This window comes from Protopterus annectens, chromosome 5.part1, assembly GCF_019279795.1.
Source record: "Protopterus annectens isolate FY-2018-M chromosome 5.part1, PAN1.0, whole genome shotgun sequence".
Lineage (NCBI taxonomy): Eukaryota > Metazoa > Chordata > Ceratodontiformes > Protopteridae > Protopterus > Protopterus annectens.
In genome coordinates, this window is record NC_056736.1 from 721,560,237 (window position 1) to 721,582,942 (window position 22,706).

A 22,706-nucleotide genomic window follows, 5' to 3' on the forward strand; every position below is an offset into this window, starting at 1 on the left:
CATTTCTGCTTGTCCCTGTTACTCAAAAATATTTTAGTTTGGTGCTGCTTTAAATGATTTGTTGCTCTGAACACAGGTATGAGCAGCCAAATGGCAAAAGTGGGGACTGAGGAAAACTGGTGGATATTGGGGTTATTTATGAACTTATTATGCAAGTTAGGCTTGCCAACACTGTGCTTTATCAATCACACCATAGCGTAAGTATGTCTCTCCATTACAGAAGCAAGTGTAATGGAGTCAACACAGAGTGTTTGTAAATGTAGCTCAAGTCTTATTGGAAGACCAGGCCTAGCTAAAATCTTTCTGTATTAAACATCAGTCAAGGAAGCAAAATATCCAATCAGAAACAAGTAAAACTGAAGCTCAGGTGTTAAAAAGTTTCTCTAGGTCAGAAATACATCAAACTCTTACCGAGACACACACTCATGTCAAAGGTTGCCCAAAAACATGGGCATACAGATTTCTCAAAACAGGAAATTAAAGCAGTAAATAAAATGCATAATCAGAGTAGACAATGTAAAAGGCAGCTCTAAATGACAGTACAATTAAGCACATATTCAAAGGAAGACATTAAAATGACTTATTTGGCTTCTTTTCTGATTTTAATACTCCAGCAGAGAACTAAACAATGAGTGTTTACAAATGTCAAAGTCTAGTTAACATCAGACAGTCAGGAATTAAAGAAAGAGAGCAGCCCTGAAGAACACATAAAAAAAAAAACATTTAGAAATAAGGGCTTCTGAAGAAAATGTCCAGCTGTGAAGATATCTCATAGTATCACATTTTTTATCCCAGCATTCTCTTATAAATCTGAAGAAATGAGAACTTTTGTTAGTCAACTTTAAAGACATTTGAAGTCATAACAGATTTTAAGTCCTTCACACATAGCCTAAGTGGATTTTCACACCTCCTGACACCTGAAGAATTCCTGCTTGGACAACATTCGCCTGAGCTAAAATTCTTATAGTGCAGTTTTCCAGCCTACCTGTAAAAAAATGTACATACCTATACAAATTACAGAAAGTTAAAATAAGAAAGTTACTCAGCACACACTCCTTTTCACAATGATGATATTAACATGTCAACCAGACCTAATGGTAATTTAATATATATACTTTGTTGTGTCTTTCGGCTTTTCCCGGTTAGGGGTCGCCACAGCAAAACTCAGGTCCACTAATGATTGGCAGTAGATTTTTAGGTGCCGAGTTGCCGGCCCTGACGCACAGCCTTCAACAAAGGTACGCCCATTCACGCATGTCTCCACACAGAAGATGCTCCAGCTGAGAATCTAACAGGACAGCGTCTTACTGTGAGGCGACAACGCTACCGCAGCACCACCACCACCACAGTAATTTAATATATATACTAATTAATTAAATATGCAAAATTAATTACTATAATGATCCGGCTGTGGTGGTGCAGTGGTTAGCGCTGTCATCTCACAGCTAATTAATTAAATATGCAAAATTAATTACTATAATGATCCGGCTGTGGTGGTGCAGTGGTTAGTGCTGTCATCTCACAGCTAGAGGCTTTCACTTTAGATTCTCAGCTGGGATGTCTTCTGTGCGGAGTACATATGTCCTCCCTGTGGTCGCGTGGGTTTCCCCTGGGAGCTCTGGTTTCCTCCCAAATTCCAAAGACATGCAGCAGGAGGATTGTTCACTCTTAATCAGCCCTAATTATGAGTGTGTGTCTGAGTGAGTGATACGGATGAAGTACCAAAGCAGGGCTAGCCACCCGGTGGTGTAAACCTTGGCTTGAGATAGTTGTCACTGTTGAGGTGACACCCCGATCCCATGTGCAAAATGAGGATGGATGGATCCAAAAAATATTACTATTTCTATAACCATAATACCTTAACTATCATCACTTTTGTATGTATAGATGAGTTCTTCATTTTTCTGTAAAACAGTTTTGTAGGTGTCACTCCATTTTTGAGATATTTTAATAAGTAACACTAGTATGAATATGTTAATATTTAATGGGCAAATAAATGTAAATATTTACAAAGAAATGCTGGTCGGACATATCATTGCAAAGTTTTGTCAGTAGTGTCTATTTTTTTTTAATTTTATACCACAATATAAGCATATACTGATTAATTATATTAAATTATTAACACAAGACATATATCCAGAATATTTCTTGAAAATAACACATTTTCTCTTATACTGAGTACCCCATTGTCCTAGAAGTCATTCATGACCTCTAGTGACTGGGCACATAAAATAATGTCTTAACATTTGCACAGGTTGAGAATGCCTGTGCTACTGGCTACTGACAGAAATATCATTTTCTTATTACTAAACAAATATAAATATCTGAAAAATTAGTACCAGGGAGACAGCAAGTATCACTTACAACTTTTGTAGAATTACGCAAGCGTTCATTTTACACTATGAAGTAGCATATATACTCTGTCTGGGTCAAGTCATTAACAGAAATATTAATATAGCACAAATTCCTAATTTGGCATAAAAAAGAAATACACTTTCTTGCTTACTGTCCACTGTACTTCAGTCAGTGGACATTCGTGACCTGTGTGCTGGGCTATCCTGTGAAATGTTGTTTTACCATGCTACTATGTAGGAAAATGCTTGTAATACGTACATATGATATGGCAATGTATACAAATACCTGTTTATTGTTAAACAAATATAAATGTCTGCAAAGAGTTGGTAGTTAGACACAAGGCAGAAATGCCTAAATTGTCCTGTGCTGTATTAAACCCTGAATTAGTATCTACAAGATTATCCAGTAACTGTGTTTCTTGGTGTTTCGATATGTAGCATAAATAAAAAGGGCATACATATGCATTCAACTCATTTAAAGGAATCCAGTAAGTAATTCGATGAATGATGTAGGTGATGCAATGAGAGGAACTCAGCTGTGACTTATGTTTGCAAAACTAAGAGTTAGTTTGTAAAAGATTAAATTATATGAGGTTTTCATCAAGCATCACTAAAGTAAAGACTAGATGATTTTACATGCAGTTTGCTTCTGCTACTTCTGTTCTGGCAGATAACATGTCTTTGTAACCTCATGAGGCGAAACCATACAAAAACCTGTATGCAAATATTACAATGTCATTGTCTGTTGTGTCAAGGTACAACTCAATATCTTACTACTTATCATATCAAATGCTAACGGTAGCCCAGGCTGCCATGTTGTAAGCTTGCAAGCCCCCCAAGCCTTTCTGTGTTGGAGGGAAGCCTTCTAGCTTATCAGTGGGAGTGTTAAGCACTAGGTAGCCTATCTACCACAAGAGGAATGGTTTCTGGCCCAGAAATTGTAGTTTATTGGCAGTTTGGGTAACTTTTCCATTCCTTTCAACTTTCTGATTTAAAAGCACACATTTGTGCTTGTTTTCCACTTTTCCTACAACTAGTGTAGTCCAGGTACAGATTGGCTATATCCAGGACTGTTGGTAACCTTCTGAGCCCCCCAAGCCTTTCTGTGTTTGGAAGGAAGCCTTCTAGCGTATCAGTGGGAGTGGTAAGCACTAGGTAGCCTGTCTACCACAAGAGGAGTGGTTTCTGGCCCAGAAATTGTAGTTTATTGTCCGTTTAGGCAATTTTTCCATCCCTTTCAACTTTCTGGTTTAAAAGCCCACGTTTGCATGGGTATGCACTTGTTTAAGCTCCGCTCAGTGGCACCAAGCTGAGGTAAACTATTACTGGTGCCAGAAAGTCTTCTCTTCAGTTTTTCCCTTAGATCTTACTAGTTATTTCTCTCTTGCACTTCAAATAGCCTAATCAAGTAGCCTAAGGTTTTTGCAGCAATTACTATAGCACACCTAAGTGCCATCAGCACTAATTGTTCTTCATGGAAATAGCTCCAGTACTTAGTAGTTATGACCACCCCTCCTGGCATGATTAAAGGGCAGTTCTCTTTGCTTTCACCTATTAACCTGGTGCACTTGGGCATTCTGAGGCAGTGTAGCAACTGCCTCATGTACACAGACAACCCTCTCCTCTTACCTCCCAACACTCAGACTTGTGAGAAATACACTTATATCACCAAACTGGAAGCTATGCACTCTCCAGCCAAGACCAGACTAGCTGGTCAAGAGGAGAAGGTCAACACCTGCACCACACCACATGGAACACATAGCCCTCCAGAACACCCACTATCACAACTCTCACATAAAAACACACCCACCTTTGTGGAGGCTCTCAATAGAAATTTACCCAGCAGAGACCTCCAAGACAGAAATGCACTCCACCACCACAACACAGCACAAACCACAGAACACAAAGCTCACCTCCACAGTGTGTCCCTCAACCTAAGCCTCTAAGGCTAAATACCTTGCCCAATACACTAATCATAGGTGACTCAAAAGTGAGGCACACATATGTTCCACTCACTAGGTTGAATAAGGAGAAGGTAACAGTCAGTTGTCTATCAGGTGCCAGAATCCAACACATAACACATGCACTCAGGTCACTCCACAACAAGTACAAGTATGACTCTATCATTGTCCACATGGGTGTGAATGATCTGAGACACACCTCCCTGGACTACATGAAAAGAGACATGGTGGAGCTTTCGGATTATGTGGCCCAGGCAGGTATGACACTAGTCCAGAGCAGTATTCTACAGTCACCCAGAATGATACAGCAGTACAAACAAAAAATGACTGACTTCAAGAATTGGCTAAGTTTCTGGTGTCATTCTATGGGGATCCAGTATCTGTCTGCTTGGGATGACATAGTTGACAGACCTCGATGCTTTGCCAGAGATGGCCTGCATCTGTCACCCCTGGGTTTCTGGGTACTGGCTAAGGCTCTTGCTACCCCTATAGTGCCTTTTTTAGGCGGTGTTCCAAAGGCAAAATTACCACTGTAACAGCTATAAATAAATTCAGTCTGAGGGTCTTGCTGCTCAGTGCTAGAAGTCTAAATCTCAAGATGCACTTGCTCGAAGCACTCCTTAAAATGGAGAACATCAACATTTGTGCTGTAACAGAGACCTGCTTTAAAGTGGCAGAAAGCACCCCTGCATTACTAGGCTATAACTCATTCCACACCTTTCGGCCCGGAAACATGGACCAAAAGCTCCAAAGGCGGTGGTGTCTACACATTCATAAAGGATATGCACACCTCCAGACTAGTAGCCCAGCATAATGCATCTGACATACTTCAGGTACAACTAACATTGGGTAAGACGGTGATCCAGGTCATTGCCTGGTATAGGTCCCCCAACCATGTCGCTTGACTCTCACTCCATGCTCCTAAGCACCCTGGAATCTATCAAGGTCCAACCCAACACTCTCATACTAGGAGACTTCAACTACCCCTCCATCAACTGGGAAAACTACTCAAGCACCAATACACTGGCCCAACGGTTTCTGGGATTCATCAATTTCAATGCCCTGGACCAGCTCATTCTGACTCCCACTAGAGGAAGCAACATCCTTGACCTGGTTATTATAACATGGGCGACCGTTGCTCTACACCAATAGTCAATCCCTCCCTGGTCAGATCTGACCATAAACTAATCACCATGGAAATCCACATCTCACCCACACCCCCCACAGAAGTAACCACCTTGAAAAACTTCTCCAAAGCTGACTTTGGACTCCTAAAAACAGAGGTGGCTAACTTCACAGCACCCATGGCAATGGAAAAAAGCTGCATGACTGCCAAATCATACATTAATGCACTGTACGAACATGTACATAAATGCATGGAACTAGCCATACCCAACAGAATCAAGATGCTCTCCTCCAAAACAAGGAAGCCAATCTGGTGGTCCCCAGCTATTAATAAACTCTACAACAGACGGAAGAAACTGTTGCAGAAAAAGGTGAAGTCCCAAGACTGGAAAAACTCCCTTATTAGCCTCAACAAAAAGTTGAGATCCCTCATCAAATCGTCTAAAGGCAGCTATGAAGGCAGAATCACGGCAGACACTACTAACAATCACAAAGCCTTCTACAGTTATATCAAGAACCTCCACGGCAATACGCAAATTTACTCTGAGTTACTGCACAATGACATCTCCTATACTGAGCCAACAGATATTGCCGAAATACTGGCCGACAGATTCAGTGCCAACTCCCCCCACTCTCTTCCCCCCTAAAGGACCAATCAAAATACCGGATGAATGCCAGGCACCCAGCATTACTGCAGCACAGGTTAAAGCTGCATTGTCCAAGGCCAAGAATACATCTTAAGAAAGAGGTCATCGTCTCTCTCTCTCTCTCTCTCTCTCTCTCTCTCTCTCTCTACTCTTCCCTCATTAGGCCAATCATCGAGTATAACGCCCCATTTGGCATGTACCTCACTAGGCACCTACAAGAACTGGAGAGACCACAGAAGTAACTCACGAAGAGGATCCTAGGCATTAAACATATATCCTACACGGGCAAACTCAAAAGACTCCAGCTATTCTCTGTCTTATATTGCCTACTTAGAGACTATCTCCGCTTGACTTACAAAGTCATGTCTGACCCAGATCTGTTAGAAATGCTACATCTAAAGAAATCCCAATCCCTCCGCACCACATGCTCCAGAGACCTCAACCTCATTACCACAATCAACAGAAAATGCTGGAGGGACAGGTTCCTCACCCAGAGACTGCCCATGCTCTGGAATAGAATTCCCATACATGTCAAGCAGAGCATCTCGCTGTCCCTCTTCAAGAGAAATCTTGAAGAGTGGATGGGTGATAGAAAGCTCACCCTGGGGATCACTCCAGTGGCTCTACTTGACAGAGGCGCTGGGAACTAATGTCGGGTGGCACGATGCCAGGGCACAATTTTGTGGGCGAGGCTTGTAAAGGCTCTAGGGCCATTAGCCTAGTACACACCTATGAACCTATGAACCTGTGTCATAATGTAGGAGTACATGTAAAACCTGACATTTATACCACATTGCTCTATCAGTCCATGTCTAGCAGATGATTCAGATTTTTACTGTTAATGCTGCTTACCTGTCTGTGATCATTTTATTTAAATTACTGAACATTTTCCATATTGTGAACAATTTAGGGATGCCACCTTTTTAAATGTCTAAAGTGGCGCATTTTTTTCCATACATGTCTGACCTTGCATGACCAACCACACCCACAGCCAGTGTAAAGGAGTAGATTTCACATTTTTGCCAAAATAAAAGCTCAGTCTTGAAGAATTTGAGTTGTATTTGTTGTTTTGCATCATATTAAGATGTTTCATATACAAAATAATTGTTTTATGCAACTATTAAGGTATGTTAGAAAATATTTTTTTGTCTTAAATTCTCTGGATATCAGCCATTTTTCATATTTTTTGGCAGAACACAACTGCCCAAACTGGGATTGTCCTGCACAAAGAGGGACAGATGGTAACCCAAGAACAATTTCTCTTACAGATGTACTTCCAGAATTACAGGGTGTTTTAAGAAAGTTAATGTTTCATTCATTGCCTTGAATACTTTTTGTCAGCCAAATGAGCTGTCGACCAAATGAGTTTCAGTCATATGAGCTGTCGATCTTATGACCTAGACCCATATATATATATATATATATATATATATATATATATATAGATTCGTATCACTTTACTGAGACAAAATTACCTAAAGTTCATTTCACCTTAAACTCATTTCACCTAAAACTCATTTCACTGAGAAGTAGTACTTTAAGGCAAGTCAAAGGTATATGTCTTTTTGCCCACTGTAGTGCGATCCTGGTATTAGTATATATAGTTAGTGGGCATGTGGGGGGCGTAGCCCCCTACTTAATTTGGTTTTCTGTTGTCGGGTTTTGTTTTACATTATTTAGTAAAACCCAAATAGGTGGTGGGCTATGCTCCCCACATCCCCCAATGTGGGGGGCTGTGCCCCCTATCTGTATATACTAACACCAGGATTGCACTACAGTGGGGAAAAGGACATATATATTTGACTTGCCTTAAAGTACTACTTCTCAGTGAAATGAGTTTTAGGTGAAATGAAGTTTAGGTGATTTGGTCTCAGTGAAATGGGTGTCAGTGAATGGTCTTTCAGTGAAGTGATACAAATCTATATATATATATATATATATATATATATATATATATATATATATGTGTGTGTGTGTGTGTGTGTGTGTGTCTATGTGTGTGAGTGTGTATGTGCAAGTATACACTGTATTCAACATAGTTTATACATTATGCTTATTGTTAATGTGTTTCACACACACACACACACATATATATATATATATATACATATGTGTGTGTATAAGTATATATATATATATATATATATATATATATATATATATATATATATATATACATGTATACTCGTATATTGTGTATACATGATTAATATGCATTGCTGTGTATGTGACTGAAGTTGTTACCATACCTGAAAGTTTCATGCCTCTATCGCTTTATCATTTCCAATGCAAGTGGTAACATATTTATGTAGCTGATAGCAACTATGACCAGAAATGACCTTTTTACCATCATGTTACTGTGAAATGCAGTGCTGTAGGGCACATGTCATTTTTTGGCAGGACACAACTGCCCAGACTGGGACTGTCCTGCACAGCGAGGGACAGATGGTAACCCAAGAACCATTTCTCTTACAGATGTACTTTCAGAATTGCAGGGTATTTCAAGAAAGTTGCCGTTTCATTCATTCTTAAGTCATTTAATACCCCCAGCATAGCTTTCCTTCTCCTACAGTGTGCTTCAAAGTAATCCTTGACCAGTTCCATGAACATCCTTGCGAATGGGATAACGTTATGCTTGGCTCATTATTTTAATTTTATTTTTACAACTAAGGAATGGAAGCATGTCAAAACATAGGTGGGTCTGTTTTCTGCTCCTGCTTGCTGCTTTCTCACTCTGTGTATCCTCTGTACTCGTGTGTCTTCATCTTCTGGCAGCAAAAATGTTTCCTGCAACAACACTGAAACTGCTCCAAGTTCATTGTCTTGTATTCCAGCTATCCTGATATCATTCTTTCTTGATCCGTTTTCGAGATCATCTCTCTTTTCTCCCTTTCTTTTTATTATTTCAGTTAGCTCTAGTATTTTATAGATCTGCTCCTGCAGCTCAGTCTTAATTGCTGTATTATCTTCAACCAAATCTTGTATCTTTACTTGCAGCTTTTCCACTTCTATTTATTGGTGTCCTATCATGTGCTTCAAGGAGCTGACTTACTGTGATTACTTTTTTAAACAGAACACACAACTGCTCCTTTTTTATTTGTAGCTTTAAAAGCTGCCACCTGTTCCTCCCTTTGTTCTTCCTCACATATCCTTCTTCCTGGGTTGTTTTTTCCTCCCTGGGTTCACTATTTGTACTCAGACTTCTGCATGTCCTGCCTACAGTTTTAGGCCTAGACAGCCATCTTGACTGGACTCTCTAGCTCACCTCTCAAAGCTGCATTTTTATAAGACTGATGGTCTTGGCTGGTTTAATTTTCCAGATTTCCATATATAAATATATACCAGTATATGTATATATATATATATATATATATATATATATATATATATATATATATATATATGGGTTCATTTGAAGTTCATCGACATGTAAAAACGAATTAACCGACACGCAGAATGTCGAAGTCACCAGTCCGACGCCAATATATATATATATATATATATGGATTCGTATCACTTCACTGAAAGACCATTTCACTGACACCCATTTCACTGAGACCAAATCACCTAAAGTTCATTTCACCTAAAACTCATTTCACTGACAAGTAGTACTTTAAGGCAAGTCAAAGATATATGTCCTTTTCCCCACTGTAGTGCAATCCTGGTGTTAGTATATACAGTTAGGGGGGCTTGTGGGGTGCACAGCCTCCCACATTGGGGGTGTGTGGGAAGCATAGCCCACCACCTAGTTGGGTCTTACCAAATAATGTAAAACAAAACCCGACAACAGAAAACCAAATTAAGTAGGGGACTATGTCCCCCACACGCCCACTAACTATATATACTAAAACCAGGATCACACTACAGTGGGGAAAAAGACATATACCTTTGACTTGCCTTAGAGTACTACTTGTCAGTGAAATGAGTTTTAGGTGAAATGAACTTTAGGTGATTTGGTCTCAGTGAGAGAGTGAAATGGGTGTGAGTGAAATGGCCTTTCAGTGAAGTAATACGAATCCATATATATATATATATATATATATATATATATATATATATATATATATATATATATATATATATATATATATATATATATATATATATGAGTGTGTGTGCGTGTATATGTGTGTGTGTGTATGTGCAAGTATACATTGTATTCAACATAGTTTATATATTATACTTGTTATTAATGTGTTTCAACACACACACGCAACAGATATACATATGTGTGTGTATAAATATATATATATATATATATATATATATATATACTCGTACATTGTGTATATATGATTAATATGCATTGCTGTGTATGTGACTGAAATTGCTACAATACCTGAAAGTTTCATGCCTCTATAGCTTCATTTCCAATGCAAGTGGTAACATATTTATGTAGCTGATAGCAACTATGACCAGAAATTACCTTTTTACAATCATGTTACTGTCAAATGCAGTGCTGTAGGGCATGTGTCATTAATGAGCTCTAGCCTTGGCATTAGCTTATATGTACAATGACACAACTAGTTTGCTGAATCTGCACAGTGTAAAACAGGTGCATCACTTCTTGTGTCAAATTTCCTTACTACTGCTCTGGCCAAATGCAGTGGCATGAACTGCGGTCAATGCACACTAAACATCACAAAATTGTGTCTCAAGATCCAGCCAAACATTTAAACATTAGTATTTTGACATACCTCCCTTATTCATCCTTGCAAATTGCTGAGCGACTGGCCACGACAAAGCAACCATTGCAGCTATGGCACCAATATGAAGGTATGGGGCGGTAACCTAAAACCAAAAAACATAGATATAACTAATGGCAAACTTTTATTTTTTTTTATTCCAGGTAAAATACTTAAGCAACGTGTGAGTTGCCTTATGACTATTAACACATCATTTTGTTTTTGTGATTATTAAGCAATCCTAATTCATTTGATCAATCATCTGCTTACACTAACAGTTTGTAAATATAGGAAATTACAGGTAAAAGTGTCTGCTTGGTTCACTTCATCCCCTTGTTGTTACCAAATCCTAAACAATGATACTGACACACTTACCTCACTGCATTCTTCTCTTCACCTTTCCTGCATTATCTATGGCCTCCTGGTACCCTAAATCTCAGCCTTGCCAAAGCATCCCACCATAAACACTCATACAACTTACTATAGCAGAAGACCAAATAAGGCCATTATTCTAAAAACAATGACTATAAACAGTACTTCAAAGAACAAATAACCACATCGTTCAACTCTCAATACCACCCCATGAATAATATCCTAATTCTTACGCCATATAAATGTCTAACCCACATGTACATACACTCTCTGCAAGTATTCTATGTCATATATCTTTCATGGAATTTGTTCAACTGCCTAGATTGCTATTCAGTAAGACAAGATCTTATGAGCATATTCCATCAAACAGACTTGAGATGGCAATTGTTTTAACTTATCTTGAGGTTTTGTAACCTCAGGCTTAATTGTATTAATCAGGGGTAAATGGGAATTTGGGCTAGGGTCCTCAATGGTTCCCTGAAGTGTAAGCCTAGTAACTACCCATAAGCCCATGCTCTACATTCTAATTTATGACGTTATGCTGATTCTGCTAAGTAGCATTGTCCAGCTGAACATCAGCTGTATGGACCATCAGGGACATTACGTTGTAATTTATGATGTTATGCTGATTCTGCTAAGTAGCATTGTCCAGCTGAACATCAGCTGTATGGACCATCAGGGACATTACGTTGTAATTTATGATGTTATGCTGATTCTGTTAAATAGCACTGTCCAGCTGAACATCAACTGTATGGACCATCAGGAACATTGCTTTGCTTTTTAGTAAGGTTAGTCCTCGGAGTTACCTCCATCATTTTTAGCTTTCCATATAGCTGCACTCCATGTTTCACAGGATGGAAAATCATAGACCTGTTGTGGACCATCATTTGTATACCTGCTACACACCTGAATACTCTAGGAATGCACTAGTGTACTTTGCTAGTCCAAGGTGGCTGGATGGTTTTATTTTTAAATGCTTAGAAATAGCATTTTTGGGAGATATAAGGGCAGGACAGCTGAGACTTTTTTTGTCACAGAAGAATGCCACCTACAAATAAACTTCAGAGCTGAGTTACATTTAAGTATTTAAGGACAGAATGAGGTATAGTCTGTACCTGTCCAAGTAATTTATGTTAACTTTTGATATGAAACATTAAAGGGGGGAACTAAGAAACAGACCGTTAAATAGGTTACAAATGAAGGGTTTTACGGGTATTTCATTGCAACAGTCCTGCATGTTGTACTATGCTTTGTCTTCATTAAGGCTGGCTATGTTACGTCTGTTCCCAGTGGGGACTGTAGCAAAGTCTAGAATATTAAGTTGGCATTACCTTATGAATAAAAATCATACATATTTCTTCAGATTAGTGACATTTTCTGTTACTGGAAAGATATCATTGTCAACACTTCCTCTAATAACATTGGCAAGAGGACTCAGCTGACTCATTTATTTATTTATTTGTTCAATTATTTACTTTTTTAAGGCTGGAAAAGCAGTTCATGGTGCATTTTCTACCTGAGAATGTAAGTATAATTCCTTGAAAATTTACAAGGAATGCACAAAGGGAACTGAGACGTTTCTCAGAAATTATCTCCAAATGTATGGTTTTACAGGCATTTCACAGTGACAGAGTGGCATGATCATTTGCACTTAGATTCTTAATGTGCTGCATATGTAACTTCTCCTCTTGGTGCAAAATATAGTACTTTTAGTACTTCTAGTACTTTTCCAGAATAGAGCCAAACTGAGTACATTTCTCGAGAACAGTGCCATTTTCTTAGATTAATGCTGCCCAGGCCCTAAGTTTAGACTTCCATGTAGTGATGTACAATACGTAAAGCTAATGTTTTTCATATTTTTAAACCTAAAATCACCACTAAATGAAATCTATAGCCAAGTATCACAACATATATACTCCTGAGAACTTTGCTAGACATTTTCAAACTGTGTAAAGGTAGCATTTGGCTTTCAAGGGTACCGCCAGAAGGCTTACCTTCCATTAGCCTGCTCTGTTTTTTGTTATGTGGATCACAGCAAAAATATCCATGTAACATTTGTGATGGCCAACAAACTCAGAAAATATAAAAAATCATATTCAGTGTGTTTTGATGACATCAAAACTATTTTTCAGAAATGCTATCAGTTCTGCTCTTTAAATGTTGTAGTAAAAATATAACTTTGACATGAGCAAAGATACACTTTTGAAGTAATTTAGCATCTTGCTTTCTCTCTCACTCAATTTACTCTATAATGCTAAGAAACATGAAAATAAAGTAACAAAACTAACATTTGTTAGAGACTTTCAATTAAGGTTATTAGTAACTGGCAAACTGCAATAGTTGTAAAACAATATACTTAATATGAAAGTGCTGCTATCAGTTCTCTTTTGAGTCTTAAATATAAAAACTATAAAAAACAAATATGCACTGTTTTTGTGACTCTATGCCTTAAAATGTACTTCTGTACAAAAGTGAGGTTTTCATTCTTTTGAAACACCGGCACAAATATGGCATTTAAAGCTTTTTTTTTTAAATTAAAATTCAAGATACAGCTGTTTCTTTTCCTTTGAAGCTAGTGCAGTCTAAGGAAACTTTATAGTAATTGGTCCAGTATAATTCCTTGACAGTGTCATGAGAATATGTCAAACTATTCTGCTGACACACTTCTTTACACATAGGGATCAAAAATAATGAAAGAGTAATAAGGACACAGTCTTGTTGGAATGGAATTCCCAGAGGGGTTAATTTATCTCAGGATATTTTCCAGTGCCTCTGACCAGTACTCTTTAATGTAGGTGGAAACTGCAGATATATTAGTCAAATGGTGCTTTTTTTCTAGAGTTGCCAACTATCCCAGCATGCAGCAGTTCAGGCAGCAGTCTCATTGGTACTTTGCACTGAATTTTGCTCCCGAGTGCTCTGAAATTAAGCAGTGTTGTGCATGAAAGTGTTTTGGAAATAACATATAATCTTGACTTTGGCATTTGGCTACCCTGGCAGTGAAACTGCTTGTTGTTTCAACTCCGGAGCAGTAGCATTATTTAGTTCACTTTTATACATAGTCCTAAAGCAGGGCTACTGCCCACCTTTAAGGCCTAGACTTTAAATTAGTGGATCAAATTACCCAGTTACACATAATCACATGGTACATCCATGAGAGAGAGAGAGAGAGGGCCTTTTCTAAACATGTATCTTCCAAATGGAATTGCATGCCATCTCAGGTAAAAGAACAACAGTCAGAGAAAACATTTGAGACCAAACTAAATGACCATCTATTGATCAAAGCTATCTACGTTTGTGTTCAGGACAGTGGGTAGTAAAGACATGCTGCCATTGTAATTATAGTTACATTTGCAATTGTAATTAAGAACATTTACTGGCTTGAAACTGTAAATTGTAAATATTGCTACTTTACACATTTCTACTGCTCTCTCCATCTCAGTGCTAAACTTTTAAGTGTTTTGAGCCCCTTGGCCAGAGTGAGTAGCCCACTTACCCAGTTATCAAAATGAAATAAATAAATAAATACATTTGCTCTTTAAAAAGCCGGTGACTATTACAAAATGTCTACATATACCAATTCAGTCTTCAAAATAAATCAAATGAAACATAAAATGAAGCAATGTTAAAAAAAACAATAGAACTTACTTATGTTTTCATTCTGGATTACTGAAGACCTATAGCTTAAGGACCATATTTCTCATTTTTGCAATGATTGAAGGTAAGATTAAACTTTTTCTTTTAACATTCTTTCATTCAAACGAATGTTTGGGCACAGCATTTAAATGACGGCTGCCAGAAGACATAGCTAAGAGCAACACTAAAGCTATCAATTACCGTAGCAGCAGCAGCCCAGGAAAAAGCATTTGCAATGCAAGCAGACGACATTAATAACTGAACTGTGTGAGGCTGCAGAAATATTTATTGCATTATCACAGGCTTCAAGCAGCCAAAAAATAATGTAATCCAAATACACTCACAGGTCCAGGGATTCTTCCTAAGCATATGACCAAAGTGGCCATTGAAAACCTCACTTGTATCACCCAATACTAGCAGGAGATAAATAGTGCCCCACATTAAGTATTTTATCCCTGCACATCCTATATAAAAATTTGCACACCCATTTAATCAATATGTTGCTATCATGTTCAGTAAGGCATCGCCTCCCATTTCACAAGGTTTCAACCGTTTTTTCCCTGTAGACTGCTTTCTCAGATGTGTAAGTTTACTTGCTTGTGAGAAGAGATATAGGAAATTACTCTTTCAATGTCTAAATTATTTTATTCACCGTCAAGTTTCAATAAGCAGTTCCAGATCATATATTGACTGACCATATCCCTCCAAAGGCATTTCCCTTACGCTGGCAGAAACCCTGTGTTTCTAATCATTGGAATTTAACTTAATTCTACATAAGGTTTGACAATTATTTGTGGATGCCTTTTCCTTTTTTTTAATTCTGCATCAGCTTTAGATTTTTTTTTTGTCAGTGTCCACAGTTAACAGGTGTACATCAGTTTTTCTCAGTACTTCATGGCTTCTCCTCTTGAATCAGGTTTGACATCATATTCCCTAAACTCTTCTATCCCCCCCCCCCCCATGAACCACCAAGCGATGTATTGATTTGGTCCTTTTGTTCCTTTGCAGTATTAGCATCATAAAATGCCAGAGGAGAGAAATGTGAGAGCTTGCAGCAGATACTGTTACTCCAAACAGCCTCCCCACACCTTGTCAGCTTGCAGTGCAGATGAAATGAAATGTTTCATTATAAGGGCTGCTGCAAATATATGGTTCTCAGCTGAACTTCATTCACTCGTTGGTCAGGATCATTCACTACCCTGCAAGTCCCTGTGTACCAGGCCTTCACCAGGTAAAGCTTCAAAAGAATTATCAAGTGCCAAACAATCGCATATCAAGAATTTTTAGCTAAACTTAACTTATTTTCTATTATACCTATACTAATGGAAAAGGTCTGACATTTTTCCATTAGTAATGTTAAACCCATTAAGGGCAGTAAACAGGCATTATATTATGCCATTATTTAAGAAAAGTAATAGTTTCTTTTCTTAAATAATGTCATACTCGTGTGGGACCCTGGTCCTCGGGCTTGACGGACCCAACCAACCGGGGCGATTAGCATTACCCACACCCAGGCGTGGGTTATTGCTATATCAATTACCATTGGTTACATGAAAGACTATGGCTAGCCTATCGTGTATTCCATGAAGTACAGAATGACTTCTGTTTAATATTGAGTTGTGGGAATAAAGACAAATTGTTCAAGGGACAAATTATACCTTTCAAATAGCGAAATGTAGAACCACTTTTTGATTAAAATTTATCAGCTAAAGTATTGTGAGATACTAGACCACACTGCCATTACAAATATAACTCACTAGAATCCTTCAAGAAACCTTTAGTTACTTGGTTAGCTGTTCATCTATGACCTTCAAGCTTGCATTATAATAGTCCTTGACTTTTACGCACCTTACCAGAAACTATGAAAATATTAAAGTCAGAACACAGTATTTCTGCCCAGTTTCACTAAAGTAAAATCTGCTAAGGAAAGGATCATGGTAGCTGCATGTGAAAGGGAAGCAAAGGTTAAAGCTGAAAACCGTCTGTTCTACAGAAACACTTCTGCATTTCTCTTAACCCCTACGGTTACAGTAGCTCTGGTTCAATGATTTATAGCATCGTCATTTATTCTTCGTCTGTTATGAGTTAATCTTTAATCTGATCAATCAAGCACTTTATTGTCATTGTATATTTTATGACAACCTCATAGGTGCAAGAAAAAAACATCAAAAACATAAGAAAAAAATAAATAAATAATAAAACTAAAAAAATAAATAACTAAAACTAAAAACATAAAAATAAATCATACACATACAGATACATCACATGACACCTTAATCAGCCTCATCCACACATGTTGTTATCCTATACACAACTAAGAACATATTACAGCTATATATGTTGTTGTATTACTCCTTACTAATGTTGCTGACAACTAACATCATGTATTTAGTAATAATCATCTAAAAACTAGACTTATTTTAACTTCAAAAAATTAATAGTAGTTGGACAAAAGCTAAACTTTAACCTATTTGCACGTGCATACATTGATCTAAAGCGTCTTCCTGATGGTAAAAGCTGAATGTATTTCCAGGATGATCTCTAATAATATCATATCTGATGTGTGTAATATGGCATGTATGGAATAATGGCTGAACTGTGTTCATTTTTCAATGGCAAGTCCATGACATTAGGTAGCATTAACATTTTTTTCTGCTGTCTACCTTGTGTTCCTTATGCATTTATTTATTCCTTGTAAACCAAGTCAATCTATTAAGCATAAATACTTATTTTCAGGATCAGCCAAGCAGCATTACATGGGCTAAGAAATTTGATTATAAAACTGTTATCTCTTTAGGCCTTTATTGCCTTAATCCTCTGCACTAAACTGATGGACAGGCTGTTCAAAAGACTTTATGAACAAGTGCCAATTCAAAGAGGAGTACACTAATATTACATTAAATCCTTAAATGCCTTACACTATCAATTAATTTATGGTTTGTCTTTTCATTTTGAGATGAAGTACCTTTGGCTATTAACTATTCATAAAGTGTTAATATTCTGAGTACACATGAAATCTCTCTTTAAATAAGGCACTTTCTTTACCTTACCATAGGTGGCTGACTGATATAGTGGACTTTTTTTATAAGCACTTTATCAGAAGTGTAAAAAAGGGAAACTACTGCCCACGGTGACATAACCATTTTGTCACCCGCTCTCTACCATACCCCATTGATCCCCAATGGTAACGCCAGCCCAGAATTAAACTTGCCAAGTTTCAGTGAAAAACAAATTGCACCAATGCACTGTTTGTGACAGCGCAGATTAACATCACAACTCATAACCAAGAAACTCTCGCTGTCTTTGTGACTATTGAGAAAGGCAGGTGCTAGTTATGAGCTAAACCAGCACAAGGGCAGGGACTGGAATGCTTATGAATGCCCGGGGGGGGGGGGGGGGCAAAGGAATGCTAAAAAGCTATAATAAAAACAGAAGAAATTCAGATTTTTCAGCCACTAGTATCCTTCTGCAATCTGGCACCCAGGGTAGCAGACACATCTACCCTGCCCTTCTTGTGGCTCTGGATATAAGTATTTTTAAAGTGCACACATGTAATTTAAAAATAAATGAGGGTGTATACTGTTAATGACCTGAATGTAATATTTCTGCCACTGTATCTGTCTTCTGTGAGATCATAACTACACAGGAAGAGTGATGCATTAACATCAGAAAGAACACTACATTCAGTAATTATTAATGATAAGATACTCAGTCTAAATGCATACTTGTTTACAATGTCCTTAATCTTTTTGTTATCTTGGATATTTGCTGATTCTTTTTTTCTCTAAGGAAAACTGCCTTATTGTGTGCTTCTGAAGGTATGGCTATCTTTCAGGCCGCCACCCTGAACTAAAACAGAAGATTTTAACATCATTGTAGCAGAGTCTTGGTTGTTTGTATGGGTGAGACATGACATTAAAATGCAGCTTCTCCTAAATGTAGGTTGTATGTTGATACGTTCAGCTGTGGAACATATTCCTTTGTCTAACCTAATACAAATCTAGAGGATACCTTTAGTCTGCTATGGCTAATGGCTATTTGTCCTTTGTATTTGATCATTTAAAGTAATGCAGTATTAAATAACTGCATAAACATACATGCTTTGTAGTCACTCCTTCTTTCTCAAGAATGTCTATGCTAACACCCCCCCCAAAAGCTTTCCTCACAGTAGTTATGTCTCACATCACTATCATTATGACAATCCTGTGCTGTTTCACTTCTCAGTGAGCAGTAAACAGAAATGCATTCAATAATGTTTACTGAGTCCAATGTGGGTCCTTTTAGTCAGCTAGAATTACTTCCTTCTCTTAACTGTTATTCTTAGTTAGTGACTCTGTATATTGATTTTATTATACTGGTTCCCCCCTCCCCATCTATTGTCATCCTATATTGTTTTATGACTTGTATGCAAAAAAACCCAAACCAAACCATATTGACATATTGAGAAAAAAAATCCATTAGGTATATATGTTCTGCCCTAAAACCCCCGCCATCCACTCTAGCTGCAGCATTTTTCACAATGAAGTCCAGCCTATAGGCTTCATTTTGAAACATTACAGCACAAAATTCTTTCAGCCTTCTTCCTTGATTTATACAAGTAACAAGGCTTGGGAAATTACTGAGTATACCAATTGAAAGAGGCTGCAGAAGGGATACCTACTTTTCTTCTTCTTCTGTCAGCCTTGTTTTTCAGATCCTACTGAAGTAGACCTACTAGTAACACAATGACTATTAGTACAGTGTCTCAGAAGAGCTGTATTATTATTAGGTTTATGAATGAAATGTTAAAAATGATTATGCTTCACTGATTGGTGGAAATGAATCCAAAACAGTCCAATAAAAATTAACCATTTGTTCTGTGATTATGGGATAGTCTACATTTTAATACTTCTCATGAGATACATCTAGGCTGACTAGATAATTTGTTTTGTTTACAGATTGCAAATACAAGTCAGTAATTATTGATGCCATCAGTTAGGTAATACCTTATCAGTGGACACACTATGCAGTGGCATTCTGTCTAAGATGGATGGATTATCTCCAGCAATTACTATCCTTTCTACATGACAGAGAGATAATTTGCCTCAAAGACATGGCTTCATGCCTTCATAGGTACTGTGTACTGCCAGAAATCCACTTGTTTTTGACATTTCGTGGTTCATAGATTCATAGGTAGGTACTAGGCTATTGGCCCTAGGGCCTATATAAGCCTAGCCAAAAAGGTACCCTGGCTTTCACCACCCAAGAAAATTAGTTTCCAGTGCCCCTGTCAAGCAGAGCCACAGAGGTGATCCCCAGGGTGAATTTCCTATTTCCCATGCAATCATCAAGATTTTTCTTGAAGAGTACTAATGAGGAGCTTTGTTTGATATAGATAGGTAGTTTATTCCAGAGTATGGGAAGTCTCTGGGACAGGAATCTATCCCTCCGGCATGTTCTGTTTATTGTGGTGACAAGGTTTAGGTCCCTAGAGCATGTAGCTCAGAGGAATTGGGATTTCTTTAAGTGGAGCATGTCCAAAAGCTCTGGGTTTGGCATAGCTTTGTATGTTAGGCAGAGATCGCCTCTGAGTAGGCGATAAGCGACAGAGTAAAGCTGGAGTTTTTTGAGACGATCTGCATAGGACATCTGTTTGAGGCCAGTAATCCTCTTTGTGAGGTATTTCTGCGGCCTTTCCAGTTGTTGTAGATGTCTTGTGAGGTACATACCAAAAGGGGCATTGTACTCTATAATGGGTCACAAATCCATACTTTGTGCTCATTTATCCAAACTATAATTTCATTGAATTGAGTAAAGGATGTTTAGGAGATTAGATACCCACTATTCAGAGTATCTTCTGTTATAAAAACTTCATCTAGAGTAGCATTTCTGACTTAAACAAGTAGGGTTGCTTGGAGTAAGAGACATTTCCATTCTGTTTTCTTGCCACATCACCCACCTCCTTATATATATGATCCTGACTGACTATACAGTACCCTGGAACAGTAGTCTCTGTGCTGCTTACATAAGGTTTCAGCAAGATTCTAAGCATGTGATGAATATGCTGAATGGAGGTACCAAGGCACCCATGTATCTGCTCTGTACAGGCTACGACCACCAAACAATATTAGGGCTTTAGGGGGGCAGAATTTTATTGAACTGCTGTTTCTGACATAGTCAAAAGTTGTATTTGGATCGGTATGCAGCTGTCCAGAGTTTTATGTCTTCACCAGTATACAGTATTGTACATGAGTCAATGATAACTTTATAGGCATTGTAAGCAAGCAATAATGTCCAACAGGGTGTATTAATGTGTAATTAATGCCCATGCAGGAGTGTCGACAGAGGGCCTCTACACCGCTGGATGGGCATTAACTGCACATTAACACATACCTTGGAGGGCACTATTGCACTTAGAGAATGGGCTAGTTATACTTGCTGTAGTATATGTTAAGGTGTTGGAGAAAGCATTTTACATCCAAAATATATTAAAAAAATAAAACAGTACTTAAAAAATACACAAGTAAGTAAAACACAACAATTTTACAGAGAGCCCATTCTCCAAGGGCTGGCAGAGATCATTCTGTCTCTCTCTCTCACACACACACACACACACACACACACACACACAATCGAGCACTCTCTCTCTCTTACTCTCATACACACATACAGTCTCTCACACATGCTTTACTTTATTTTTTTTATTTTACACTCGGTAAACAGCAAAAGCGTTGCTTAGCAAGTGTAAAATAACGGCTCACTCGCTTTCACTGACATGCACACACACACACACACACACACACACACACACACACACACACACACACACTCACATACCTTTTTTTTGTCTTCTTTTTTTGACAGAATGGCATTAAATATACTGATCCGAAGGATATTGCCAATATCCTGGCAGATCGATTCAGTGCCAACTTCACCCCCCTCTCACCCCCTAAATGTCCCATCTCAATACTGGAAGATTGCCAAATTCCAGTAATAACGGCCACACAGGTACAAAACACACTCTCTAAAGCCAAGAATACAGCATCCATGGGACCAGATGACATCCCGGCTGTGTACTACATGAACTACAATATGAACTGGCACCTCACCTAAGTGTCATGTTTAATCATAGCCTCACCTCAGGTTTCGTGCCCACTGAGTGGCAGAGCTACAGTTATCCCAATCCACAAGGGGGGATCCACCTTGGATCCTGGAAACTACCATCCCATCAGTCTGACAAGCCTTATCTGCAAGGCCATGGAGCATATTATCATGGAACTTATAAACAAAGACATTGGCAACCTTCAAACACTGGACCCCACCCAGTTTGGGTTTGTGAAGGGCCGATCTTGTCTCCTGAACCTGACTGACTTTTTTGAATCAGTCTCCAGAGCCATGGACAAGGGTAAGGTGGTCCACACAGCCTATCTAGACCTTGCCAAGGCCTTTGACACCACCCCCCACTCTGGAATCATAGATAAACTTACTAGGTTGGGCATTAATCCCTATGTCACCCAATGGGTTGCTAAATGGCTTACTGATAGAATCCACACTGTAAAAGTAGCCGACTCCAAATCCAGCTCCAGACAAGTGACAAGTGGAGTACCTCAGGGTTCAGTCCTGGGGCCGCTCTTGTTTGGCATCTACTTCTCTGAAGTACAGGTCAACACTAAGGGACTCTGGCTAACAAAGTTTACAGATGACTGCAAACTGGGAGCCATTATTGAATCCCCAAATGATGTGGATACTCTACAAAAGGGCCTTACAGAAACAGATGCTTGGTGCCAGAGCCATGGGCTCAAGCTCAATGCCAAGAAATGTATTGTTATCCTCTTTGGGAAATAACATGTATCCATGAATTACCATATAGGTGGCAGTACACTAAACACAGAAAGTGTGATAAGAGACTTAGGGACACAGGTGGACAGTGGTCTCACCTTCGATAAC

At 38.4% G+C, this 22,706-nt stretch overlaps 1 protein-coding gene across 1 annotated transcript in view; it reads right to left on the reverse strand.

Annotated features, from left to right (window-relative positions):
- The window catches only part of GDPD4 (glycerophosphodiester phosphodiesterase domain containing 4), a 1,130,252-nt gene that overhangs the window by 391,944 nt on the left and 715,602 nt on the right, over nucleotides 1-22,706 (reverse strand). The window contains exon 7 of the mRNA XM_044073350.1: nucleotides 10,785-10,878. Coding sequence (XP_043929285.1) covers nucleotides 10,785-10,878 — 94 coding nt within the window. The remainder of the gene's footprint in view (nucleotides 1-10,784; nucleotides 10,879-22,706) is intronic.